Source organism: Paroedura picta, chromosome 8, assembly GCF_049243985.1.
Source record: "Paroedura picta isolate Pp20150507F chromosome 8, Ppicta_v3.0, whole genome shotgun sequence".
In the NCBI taxonomy this organism is placed as follows: Eukaryota; Metazoa; Chordata; class Lepidosauria; order Squamata; family Gekkonidae; genus Paroedura; species Paroedura picta.
In genome coordinates, this window is record NC_135376.1 from 999,683 (window position 1) to 1,012,535 (window position 12,853).

The 12,853-nt window shown below is 60.0% G+C and overlaps 1 protein-coding gene across 2 annotated transcripts in view; it reads right to left on the reverse strand.

The window, feature by feature from the left end:
* Positions 1–483: 483 nt before the first annotated feature.
* Positions 484–12,853, reverse strand: part of CCDC50 (coiled-coil domain containing 50) — a 28,117-nt gene continuing 15,747 nt past the window's right edge. The window contains exons 6-12 of one of the 2 annotated variants that reach the window (XM_077347996.1): positions 11,481–12,248; positions 7,399–7,514; positions 6,591–6,635; positions 5,226–5,330; positions 4,730–4,806; positions 3,293–3,393; positions 1,455–1,695 (exon numbers count right to left, since the gene is read on the reverse strand). In XM_077347996.1, the coding sequence (XP_077204111.1) occupies positions 1,676–1,695; positions 3,293–3,393; positions 4,730–4,806; positions 5,226–5,330; positions 6,591–6,635; positions 7,399–7,514; positions 11,481–12,248 (1,232 nt within the window). In that variant the 3' untranslated portion in view covers positions 1,455–1,675. Of the gene's footprint in view, positions 1,696–3,292; positions 3,394–4,729; positions 4,807–5,225; positions 5,331–6,590; positions 6,636–7,398; positions 7,515–11,480; positions 12,249–12,853 lie in introns of both variants that reach the window. The other variant, XM_077347995.1, reaches the window with a different exon arrangement.

Consider the following 12,853-nt stretch of genomic DNA (forward strand, 5'->3'; position numbering starts at 1 on the left):
TAAGGAGAAGTCCTCCTGCCTGGCCTCTCTTTGCCCCCAGCCAGGAGGCTCTCTCAGACCAAAGGCTGCCAGCAAGTTAAACTTCTGGCAAGATGCGATCCGTGGCTCCAAGGTTCTTCTTGGCTTCTACGGGAACATGTCCAGAGTCGCCCAGTCCGTCTGGCACACCAGAAAGTAGCTGGAAGCCAGAGACGTCTGGCCACGGGAGGGAGGGCGCGACTGCCCACCTGGACCCTCCTGTCTACAGGGAAGGGGAGGCACCTGGGGCCGGGGCTGGTTGTCCCTTCCTGAGCCAAACTGACCGGCCACCTGCTCACCAGTGCAAAGGGAAAAAACGCAGAGAGCTTTTGGGTTCCCCCCGAGCACTTTGCCCAGGGGTGCAGCCAGACAGAGCGGACGGGGGCTCCAGGATGCAGCCGAGCCTTCCGCAACCCCAGAGCCTGGAGCGAGAATAAGTACAGAGCTGACAGGGCACGAACCACAGAGGAGGTGGGAACGGCAGCTTCATTAGTAAAAAATAATTAACATTTGACTATTCCATGTCATATAAAAACAAACATATATAAAACCCAACGGCTGGATCATGGCACTGCAGGGGTTGTGGACACAGGAGAGCGAAGCAAGGGTGGGGGTGGCAGGAGGGATGTTTTACACTGTGCCCTTTGGAGGGGGGGGGCGGGGAGAGAGAGGGAGAGCAGGAAAAGGGAAATGGCTCGAGGGGAGGGCAGTGAAATCTTGGCCAAGTCAGGGCTGAAGTTTGGGGAAAGGGCAGGTGGACGATTCCTTCCTGGGGGCTCTTGAAACTGACAGAGGGGCAGCATACCTGAGAGGAGGGGGGGCAGTGGGATTCTGCCCCCCCACCCGAGGCACTTTTGTCCACCAGTGGGATTTTAACACCCCCACAACTCTCAGAAATAGGCTTCTGGACCTCCCCGTTTCACCCAGAAATGGCACCGGCTGTTGGGCTTCCAGCAGAGCAGGGAAGGAACAGTCAGTGGGATTTTCCGCCCGCAGCACTTCCAAGCCTCAAATCCAGCTCAGGCTGGACAGGCGAGTGAGGGGCAGCCGTTCCGGAGCTCAGGATCTGCTCTGCAGCCCCCCCCCCCTGTTGATGAAAATTACCCCCAAATCAGATCAGGGAGGCAAATAACGCCATGAGAGGTTTCCAGACTGAGCATCCGATTTCAGGCTCCCTCCACCGCTCCTCCGATAGGAACGACACAGGGCATGAACTGGTGTGTGAACCTATAATGGGGAAATTCCCACAACTGCTCAGGTGAGGTCCCCGACAGCCAATCAGGACATTTACAGGAAGAGCCCCCCCCCCCCCGCCCAGGACTCCATCTACAAGGACCACCTGCCAATGCCTCCTCCCTCCCTCTGAGTCTCAAGGGAAAAGCAACAAAGGCTCTACAAAAGGGCCTGCAAAATCCTACAGGGCGGGGGGGGGGAGGGGGAGGGGGGGCCACATCCACGCCAGATTCCACTGCCCTGCCCAAGGGAGGAGACACAAGGAAGAAAGAGTCCCACAGGCGGAAGAAAAAGAGGCACTGCTCAAGGGTGGGGGCCAACCAGCTTTCGGGACCCCCGGAAAAGGGCCTCCACGGTCTCCCGGACACATCCCAGGTACGGCTGCTACAGAAGAGAGTCAGTATCAGCACAAAGTCTAGCTGGCCTACTGCTTGTAGTGGGAACCTGTGGGAAGAAAGGAACATGGACTGTGTCAGCCAGGGGGGCATTACACATCGGACTCACACAGAGCTGGAAGGGGCCACCGAGGGCCCTCCAGCCCACCCCCCACCTCCTCGGGGCCTTAAAAGTCTCCCACTCCTGATGGCTGCTCCTCCAGTCTCCTCCTAAAGCGGCTGCCAAAGGAGCCTCCCCCACCCTCCGGGGCAGCAGGTCCCACCCACCCACGCCTGCACCTCCAGATGAGGCTTCCCCATATTCAAGTGGAGCCTCCTTCCCCGTGATTGGAACCCATGGCTCCTCGCCCTCCTCTCTAAAGCTGCAGGCAACAAGTTGCCCCCCACCCCTCTGCCAGAGGTCTCTCTTTGATGTAGTTAAACCCACAGCCGTCCTCCCCCCCCCCTTCTCCAAGCGACCCAGGCCCAACTCTCTCCGCCCCCCTCCTCCTCGTAAGGCACGGAGTCCGGCCCCTCGGCCATCCCAGTGGCCGTCCCTGAACATGCTCCAGCCGGTCCAGATCCCCCTTGAACTGTGGTGCCCAGAACGGGACACAATATCCCCCCTGGGGCCTCCCCAGTGCAGAGGAGAGGGGCAGGAGGACTCCCCTGGCCCTGGGTCCTGTACTCCTAGTTGTTGTTGTTGTTATGTGCGAAGTCGTGTCCGACCCATCGTGACCCCATGGACAATTATCCTCCAGGCCTTCCTGTCCTCTACCATTCCCCGGAGTCCATTTAAGTTTGCAGTGCTCCTAGTAGGGCAGCCCAATCTCCCCTCCCCCTTCTCAGCTGCCCTATTGCTCTGGGGACCCATAATCCCCTTGGGGCTCCTAAGGCCCTTCCCCGTGCCCTCCTATCAAGCCAGGTGCCCCCGTCTGACACTGGTGCATCGCATTATTATTCCCCAAATGCAAGACTTTACACTTCTCCCCATTAAAACTCATTTTGTTGGCCATGGCCCGATGGTCCAGCCTCTCCTGATCATCAGGGTGTTAGCACCCCAGTGCAGATCTGTGCCCTGGAGCTCCAGGCCAGGCCAGGCGTAAGGGGGAAATGGAGACCAGGAGGCTGTCGTGTGTTGCCCTGGCCCTGACTGGGGGGAACAGGACGGGATCAATGATGCCCATCAGCCAAGGAGCAAGCCCTCTGCCAAGGCCTCAGTCTCCTTTGGGATTCTGCCCTGGACATTTCCCCCACTGGGATGCCTGCCAGGGGCCAGGGTGGGGCTGCCCGTATTTCAGGTCCAGATTTGCTGCCCCTCCCCCTCCCCCACCCCTCCCGGCCCCAGTCCTCTGCTGGCTCTCTTCAGGCCACGTCCCACCAGCGCTCCCCCCCTCCCAAGCCACCGCTGAGCCCCTGAGCCCCTGCATGGCCTCCAGCCACCCCACGCCCTGCGAAGGAGGCCCATTGGGTGAACTGTCCCTGCCCTCTTGGCCTGCAGGAGCCGCCCAGCCTGGTTTGGCTGGTTTTAACCCCGTCCGCACAAGCTCCAACCCCCTCCGGCAACTGACTGCGGAAGGAGGCACAAAAACAGGGCTGCCAGCCAGCACCAGCCTCCCGCTCAGCCCCTTCCTGCTTTGGCATCCCACACACAGGCTCCTCCTCACCTCTATGTGAAGACTCCGGCTTGGAGCTTTGATGAGCCGAGAGCTGGGGGCCGACAAGACCACCCAGGGGCCCGAGGTCCTCAGTGGGAGGCGGAGGGGGCCTGGCAGAGAGACCACAAGGAGCCATGAAGGAGACGCACAAGGCAGCGGCCCACCCCCACCCCCTCCGCCTGCCTCATGATGCACTGGGTGGACTTGCACATGTTGCATGCGGAGGGATCTAGGAGGGCTGCGGTGGAAGAGCTGAATGCAAATCCACAAGATCCTCGAGAGGGAGAGGAGTTCCCTTGTCAGATCCCCAAAATCCTTTGGAACTCTAAGGTGCTACAGGCTTGAATTTAGCCCCTTTTCAAGAACCGTTCAGCACAGGACCAAATGGCTGAGGAAGCAGGACTGATTCAGTCCCAGCATGGAGGGCAAAGCTCACGCAGAGGTGGTGGTGACTGAAACATGACAGCCAAGACGGCCTTATTCCGTCCCCACTCCTGGCAGAATGCTGGATCCCAGGAAACCAGATTGGCTTATATGTTCTGTCCAAGCTCCACCTCCTCAACTGTGATTGGCTTATATGTTCTGTCCAAGCTCCACCTCCTCAACTGTGATTGGCTTATATGTTGTCCAAGCTCCACCTCCTCAACAGTGATTGGCTTATATGTTCTGTCCAAGCTCCACCTCCTCAACAGTGATTGGCTTATATGTTCTGTCCAAGCTCCACCTCCTCAACAGTGATTGGTTTATATGTTCTGTCCAAGCTCCACCTCCTCAACAGTGATTGGCTTATATGTTCTGTCCAAGCTCCACCTCCTCAACTGTGATTGGCTTATATGTTCTGTCCAAGCTCCACCTCCTCAACTGTGATTGGCTTATATGTTCTGTCCAAGCTCCACCTCCTCAACTGTGATTGGCTTCTGCTTGTCTCTCCATTCCTGCCTTGGGTTGGAGTAGATGACCCTGGAGGTCCCTCTATGATTCTATGATTCCATTGTCTCCCTAGCCCACTCCAATGGTTTGAAGGACACCTGGGAACTGAAGAGCTCTCTGTGGAAGAATGGCTCCCTGAATCCTAAAGGCGACTCTTTTTAGGGTTTCCAAAGTCCGGGTAGGGCCTGGAGATGTCCTGGGATTATGACTGCTCCCCAGACAACAGAGGTCAGTTCACACCGAGAAGACAGAGGGTTGGCCTCATAGCATCTTCCCCCACTGAGGTCTCACCAACCCTCCCAAGCCTCCAGGAATTTCCAGCACAGAGTTAGCACCTCCAGGCTGAGGCCCAGGGTCATGACAAGTTCATTTACCACCTTTACCAGCTCTGAGAGAACAACACTCTGGGACATGGAGATCTCCTAGAATTACAGCAGACTGACTCAAAGTTTCCCCCCAGCCTGAGCAGCCAGGGGCCTCTGATGAGGGGGCTTCCATGGACCCCCCTCCTCTTACCGCGTTGGTTTGTCGCTCCTGTATCTGTGGCCTTCGTGACCTTCCCTGGACCGCGGGTGCACCAATTCATGTGTGTCCTGCTTGGCAGAGAGAAGAGAGAAGGCCCTCAGAAGGACCACCAGCAAGGACCACCCTTTTGCTGCAGGACAAAGTTTGCGTCCAGGGGCACCTTCAAGACCCACAGAGTTTGAGTCTGGGGACCAGCTTTTGTGGGCAGGCACACGTTGCTAACAGCAGGAGCATCACATTTTAAAGAATGAATCGCCATTATTAAAAACAAACAAGTTAGGAAAAATCCAGAGATGGAGGGAGACCAGCGTCAGCCCAGCAGCATAAAGAGAGACACAAATGATGCCCCTTGAGCAGAACTCCCGGAAATCCCCAGAGAGGTGTGAAAAATAAGGGGGGCCGATCCAGGCACACGCTAACTGCCTGCCTGCAGGGCAGATGGGTGGCCAGGGCCCCTCCTTGCTTGCCTGGCGCTTCACCCGCCTACCTTCCAGTCTTGGTCCTGCCTCCTCTTGTCCAAAGCCGCCTTCTCTCGCTCCTTGGCCTTCCTGTACGCCGCCTTCTCCTCTGCCATCAGGAGGCGAGCAATTTCCTAAGAAGGAGCACACAGGGGGGGCTGGGCCACAGGCACGGCCGTCGGGAGCCCCAGGCCAGGCCCAGAGGGCCCACCCAGAACAGCTGGGCCATGGCCCAGGAGGCAGAGCAGGGCGGAAGCAACCCTAGCCCTTGACCTGCTCCCAGCAGCTGCTCTCTCCCTGCAGCGGTTTGTCCATACGCCCCCAGCCCCCGGGGGACTGCCAGCATCCAGGTGGGGCCTGGAGATCTCCCAGAATTGAACCTGCTCCTGGAAAAAAACGGTTCCTTTGGAGGCTTCATCCCTGCCCAGCCCCCACCCTCCAATCTGGCAACCACGTTCCAAAGCACAAGCCCCGCGAGACCCCCTGGAGCAGAGCAGGCATCAGCTCAGGAGAAAATGCAGAATCTATTTTACCCCCCCCCCCCCACACACACCACCTGTCTTATTTTGGGCACAAATGCCTATGGCAACCTGCCTGCCACCAGAATCCTGCAAGGGAGGCTAGAAATGCGCCTAAATGAGGCACCGAATCTGTCCCCCACGTGAGCTTCCAGGTTCTCCCTAGAGTCAGGAGGGCCAGAAGGCGGCTGGAGAAGCACACGGTGGCACACACGCAGTTGGGAGTGGCATGGCGACATCAGCCCCCAGACTCAGCACTTTGGGCTCAAGTGTGTGTGTGTGTGTGTGTGTGTGGGGGGGGTGCCTCCAGGGCTCCGGCTTCTCCACAGATCCTGCTGGGCAGCCCTGGGAAGCCGGCGCAGAGCAGAATCTCCACCACAGAACCTCCCTAAAGGTCAGTCAAGGGCCCTAAGATGTGAGCCGGGAACCTAGGGACCAGGGGGAGCAACTCGGGCAGGGGGGCTTCGGAGGGTGAGAATTGACGCGGGGGGGGGGATGCAGTGGCAGGACCGGAAGAGCCCCAGGCAAGGAGGCCAGAGGAAGCCGAAGGAGGAATTTAAGGAGGGGAAGCGCCAAGAGGGAGGGGAGGGACAAGGGCAGCAGAAGGGGGAGAGAAGCCCAAAGTGAGGCATCCCTGTCTTTCCGGCGGTGGAAACGGTGCCCCCGCAGCAGCAACAGAACTGGGGGGGGGGCAGCCCACAGGCAACGACCGAGGCCGGCAGGGTTAGCCATCTTTGCAAACCTGCGTGAAGGGCAAGGGAGGCGCAGAGAAGAGCCAACAAGTGCTGAAGTGGAATCCGCACGAGGCCCCCCTGCTCTCCTTCCCCTTTCTCCGCTCTGCCCTGTCCTTGGCAAGGCCCCCCCTCCGATGCCTACCTCGTCCTGGGCCACCTGGGCTGCCCTCTTGTCCACGTGGCTGGCCTAGAGCAAACACACACACACACAGAGGCCACGGTTAAAATCAGGTGTACCTGGTCAGGCCCATCAACACCCAGGATTTGACCACACCAGGCAGACCCTGCACAGAGCAGAGACTCCCTGCGGGGCGGACTCATCCGGACACTCCCTAAACTTCATGGATGACGGGAGTCTCTTCATGACGGGAGCCAGGAAGGCGGCAGAGGAGGGCGGGACGCGGGGAGGCTCTACCGTCCTGCCTTGCCGGACAAGACAAAGCAGCACAAGCAAGAATCCGGGAGGCCTCCTGGAGGCAGAGGGGCCTCTTCCGGTCCAGGCCTGGCTGGGGCCGAGGCTAGCAAGGCCCTTCCCTCTCAGCCCTGCAATAAAAGCCAACTGAAGCTCTCTGGAAGCACAGTAGGCAAGGGCCATGACTCCAGCACAGCCAGGATGCCGGGGGGGGGGGGGGGAGCCGCGCTGGAGGGCCAGAGAACGGCCAGGCCAGGAGCCCCTTCAGGACCCCAAAGTCTGTGGCAAAGGGGGCTCGCCTCCCAGCAGCCCTGCAAACCGTGTCCACCTTTAGGAGGCCACCAGACTCTCCTCTGGCTCTCGCACAATACGGAGTCCCCAATATCCAGGCCAAACTCCCGGGAGCACACCTTGAGAGACCCCCGCGCGTGACAGGGGGCTGCTGACCTATGTGCAGCACACGACTCTCAGAGCATGCAAAGGCCCTGCAGCCTCCCTGGCTCACCCCCCCTGCCCCCCTGCAATCCCTCCTCCTCACCAGCAGCTCTTCCTCTTGCATCTGGCGGGCTACCTCCGCGTCGCAGAATGCCGGAGCATGGCCAGCCCCTCGGGGTTTCTGGTAGGTGGCTTCTTTCGAGCCTTGTGCTTTCAGTCCTACAAAGCCAACAGGCGGGGGGGAGTCAGAGTCCTCACTCTCGTGCCCACGGTCACCAAGGAATCCAGATGGGGGGGGGGGAGCCACAAATCTGCCTGTGGATCATCCCATTCCACAGACCTCTGGAGCAAAACCGAGCACCCCCCTGCAAATAACACCCAGCCGCCCCCAGCCCCTCTAGCCGCTCCCAGCTGACTTTCCAGCGGAGCCTGGCCTTGGGGGTTTGCTCCCAACATCTGGAAGGGCAGCCAGGCCCCCGTGGGCACAGAGGTGGCACCAGGAGAGCCGGACTAGTTTAGTGCCTGGAGAGTCAGACTGGGATCTGGGGGGCCCAGGTGCAGATTGCCCCCCTTCCTACTTACTTATTCAAGGAGCTGAAGCAAGGCAGATGTGCTCGCATCACGCACTAAACGTGCCCAGCCACCCAAGGGACCCAGCCCACAGCACATGATGCGGAGGAGGCCAGGCCACAGGCCCCACAGTCATCCAAGTAACTTGGGGAAGTCCTTTGTGCATGGCACCCCTAGGGCCTGCGTGGAAAAGCTTTCCGGAATAATCTGAGTTGGCATCATTTGCAGAAAGTGGAGAGAGCAGCCCACCCCATGGGAGGGGGGGCCCAGCGGAGAGGGTGGCTCATGTGCAGGCAGTTGCTGAGTTGGCCCATTTGCAGGAAACGCACTGGGTGACCTCAAGCCAGTCACACCCATTCAAGCAGCCTACCCCGCAGGGCTGCTGTGATAAAACAGTGGAGAGGAGAATGTGGCAAGCCATTTGAGGCCCCCAGTGAAAGGGTGGAAACACAGGAAATGAAGGAATGGTGAGTTCGGCTTTGTAATCTTTTGACTTTAAAACAAAGCGAGCGGCTTGAAATTCCCTGCCCAAAGCAGAAGTGCTCATGGCAGGGTCAGAAGTTTTGATACTCCACTTTCCTCTACCAGGAGGAGTCTCAAAGTGGCTTACACCCACCCTCCCTTTCCTCTCCCCACAACACCCTGTGAGGCAGGTGGGGCTGAGAGAGCTCTGACAGGACTGCTCTGTGAGAACAGCCCTATCAGGGCTGTGACTAGACCAAGGTCATTCATCCGGCTGCATGTGGAGGAGGAGTGGGCAATTAAACCCAGCGTGCCAGATTAGATGCCGCCACTCTTAACCACAACATCTAGCTAACTCCCAACCAATCTTACATCGTACCATCCTCCAAGCCCCAGGACCGCCCCTCCCACCGCACCCAAAAGTCCTCCGCAGAGATCAGCTCCAAGGGGCCTGGGCTGGCACCCCTGGCATCTGGCCCTAGTGCCACCCCACACGGAAGGGCCACCCCACACGGCTAAGGGGCCTGCTGGAATGCAAGAGAAAGAGGCCAGCTCTGCGGTTGCAGGAGTATGAAGGCAGCCCCCCACCCCCACCCCAGTGGGCGAGTGCCAACAGTTCAGCATTTGGGGAGGTCTCACTCCCTGCCCCCACCAGCCTCATTATGTTCCTGACCGTTGGTCCCCCCCGTGCCCAGCCCCCTCCCCGGCCCCCACAGGGAGCTCCCAGCCGGCCAGACCTGCTGGGGGAGGGGGGGGAGTGTAACCTTTCTGCCTGGCAGCCCGTCCCCCTCCCTCCTACCCACGCCTGGCCGAGGCTGCCGCTGACGGGAGCCGGCTATGATTAGCGCCCTCAGGAAGGGGATGGACCCTCCGCTTATAGACCCTGGAGCTGTATCCAGCCGCACAGCAGAACTGCAGGGGGGGGGGGAGACGACCACAGATCTCAGGGGAACTTGACTGAGGCAACCCAATGACCCATTCGGGTGGGTGGGTCTGAAGCTGCAGAGCCCAGCCTGAGTCTGGGGGCACAGCTCCGAACAGCCAGGCTTTATCCACGGGGCAGGCTGCCGTGTGCAAGGGGGTGCAAACGGAGGGTCACACCGTGAACAAAGCTTCACTGGTCTCCATGGTGCCCCTGCCGGACCGGAATGAATGGGCAGCACAAGCAAAGGGCATCTTTATAGGCAACAGAGCCATGCCCAAGCCCCACGTCTTGTTCTGCCCGCCGTCCTGCAGCCACATCGCTCTGAGCACCTCCCTGGACCCGGTTTATGAGGCTGCCACAGAGCGAGAGGGAGCACAGAGGGAGCTCCAGCAGAGCTGTGCCAGCAGCCCTCCTGGTCCCGGGCAGAGGAGGCAGTTCTCCAGGGAGAACCTTTGACTGGAAATGTCTGGACTTGAACCCGGGCCCCTGCGGAAACCAAGCAGGCGCTTGCCCACTGGACACAGGGAGCAGGGCATCCGCTGGGCATGCAGAAGGCCACAGGGTCAGGCCTGAGCATCTTGAGCTAAGAGGACCAGCCAGTCGGGTGAGGGGAAAGCCTGACACCACGGAAAGCTGGTGCCCCTCTGAAAAGACAATGTTGACCTTGATGGACCCCAAAGGTCTGATCCAGGATACAGCAGCTTCATAGGGAGTGTGCGTTTGTGTGTGTTTGGGGGGGGGATGGTTTAGTGGAAGACCCTCTGCTTAGCATGCAGACGTTCAATCCCCAGCATTGCTAGTTGAAAGGCCCGGGTGGGAGGGGACGGGAACAACCTGGAAGACCCTGGAAGGCTGCCTGAACAGACAATAACCTTGAAGGACCAGGGGGCTGACATGGGATGCAGCAGCCTCGAGTGGAGTGTGTGTGTGTGGAAGGGCCGGGTTTCACATGCAGAAGGTCGCCAGCTCAATCCCCGGCCTCTCCAGTTCAAAAGGACCAGTGAGCAGGTGATGCAGAATTCCTCCGCCTGAAACCAGGGGGAGCTTCTGTCAATAGCCTGGTTCCGGATAAGGCAGCTCCAGGCGTGCATGCGACCACATCCTTGGGGCCAAGTTGCTTCCCCCGGTCTAACCACACCCCACGCCACAAAGGGCATGCCTAGCCACACCACGCAATCCGGGAGAAGATCCCTTGCGATGCTCCAGGAGAATCTGGCACGCCACCGGCAGCTGCCCTGGAAGACCACACAGGCTGCCTGCGGAGCCAGGCCGGCTTGGGAACCCTCCCAAACACACCGCCCGGAGCACTTTCAAGCAACACGGCAGCCTCTCCTTACAGACCCACGGCTGACAGCCGCACAGGAAGGGTCTGAAACAACAGCCAGCCGCTTCGGGCTGCCCCTGGAAAGCCGTCAGATGCAGAGTCGAAATAACACGGCAATTAAATGCCATTTCACACCTCGGAGGAGGAAGAGGAGGAGGCCTCTGGCAGGACAGGCCGTCCAAGCTGCCCGCATTTGCAGGCCCACATCCAAAGCCCATTGTGATCACCCCCCCTCCCCTTTAGGGTAAACGTCCCCATCGGCCTGAAATGAACTTCTTTCTCTCCAAGAAAGACCCGGCAGGTCCCCAGGTCAACCTGGAGGGGGCTGGAGAGAGGGCAGCCCAGCAGAGAGAGATTCAAAGACCAAAGGGAGAAAAACTTTCAGCTGAAATGCAACTGTCTTTCCCCAGAAAACTAATTTAAAAGGACTGGCTGGTCCAAAGTCAGAAATTGCTATTCTGGGAAACAATAAGCTAACTAATGAATTGGCACAGATATTTCTAACACATTTCACCTGCGTGTTTCAGGTGAAAGCACCCCCCCCCCCTCTCTCTCTCTCTCTCTCTCTCTCCTTTCTTGAACCTGTGGGCACCAGGGGACTTCTGACAACGGAAAGGGGGGGGGCACAACCATAAAGGACCACCACGGGAGGCCGAGCCAACCACGACATGCCAGAGACCGAGGTTATATGCAGCCCCAATAACACCACTGCAGCAGGGCAGGCAGAAGTGCAGTTTGACAGGATGCCCGGCCAATCAGAAGCCCTGCTGGGCAAAAGCCCACCCAATGTCTAAAGGCTCCCGGTGGCCCCTGGCCAGCCCCGGCCTGCCCAGGAATCGGCTCAGCATGGTTGTGGTGCAGATTGTTTCCCAAGCGCCGGGGCCCCTCTGCCATCGAGGGTTACCTGGAATCTGACGGCGTCCTCGGACCGTTTCCCGGCCCTCCCTGTGAGGTGAGGAGGGAGCTGCTCGTGCCCCATGACTGGCTCCTTCAAATGCTCTTTCTCCCTCCCTCCTGTGGCCCACCCACCGGGAGGCATCGGAGTCCTGGATCCGGGGGTCATGGGAGGCCGACGGTGAACAGCGGCCCTCCCGCGGCAGCCTGTAATAAGCCGGGTTTGGAGAACGGCTCGTGCCGTCCCTCCGTTCCAAAGGCCTGTCCTCCTGGCCTGGGGGTCTCAGGGACTTCTCCACACTGGGCGAGTGGCTCTCGGGCTGCCCACGACGTCTCCGGCCACGCTCCTCGGCTTCCCAGTCCCGGAGGCGAGGGGGTGACCGCTGGGGCCTCTCTTGGCTTCGTGTCTGCCTCTCACGCGCCCCCCTGCTGCCCCACGGAGCATGGTCCTCCTCCCCGTCCAGGATCAGGGAGGCTGAGCCCTTTGCTCTCTCCCGGCTGCCTGCCCGTCTTTCCCTGGACTCTCGGCTTCCGCTGCAGCCCCGGCCGACGTCTCCATCCTCTTCCTCGTCCAGAGGAGGCCTGCGAGGTTTGTCCCGGTGGCCTGGCTTCCTCCGGCCGTCTCTGGCCTTGCTCACTTCTGAAGAGCTCCCCAGAACCTCCAAGTCAAGGCCCTCCGACACGAGAGGAGGCCCCCTTCGGCGGTCCCGTGGCTGCTGGGGGGGCCGAGGCCTGGCCAGCTCAGGGGCCTGCTCCCATGGGCCCCCACTTATTTCCTCTAAGCGACAAATGGAGGAGATAAACAAGAAGGGGTGGGGGAGTTAGTGACACATGCAAATGGTGTGTGTGTGTGTGGGGGGGAGAGGCTGACACGGCAGTGCACAATTGGGGAGGGGGGGCACCATGGCAAAGAAGAAGCAGAGAAAGACGGGACAGGCGGGCAAGGAGACTGCAAGCCGTCAGAGGGGAACTGCAGACGCAAGGAAAGCACCAGAGGGGCAATGTGGGCCTCCATGCAGGCAGAACAAGGTCATAAGACCCTCAGAAGAACCCTGCTGGGTCAGGCCAGGGAGGGTCCCTCCAGTCCAGCCTCCCGTCTCACGCAGGGGCCAGCCAGTTCCTCTGCAGGGCCAGCCACAGGGCAGAGAGGCCGAGGCCTTCCCCTGAGAAGACCCTCAGAAGAGCCCTGCTGGGTCAGGCCAGGGAGGGTCCCTCCAGTCCGGCCTCCCCTCTCACCCAGGGGCCAGCCAGTTCCTCTGCAGGGCCAGCCACAGGGCAGAGAGGCCGAGGCCTTCCCCTGAGAAGACCCTCAGAAGAGCCCTGCTGGGTCAGGCCAGGGAGGGTCCCTCCAGTCCGGCCTCCCCTCTCACCCAGGGGCCAGCC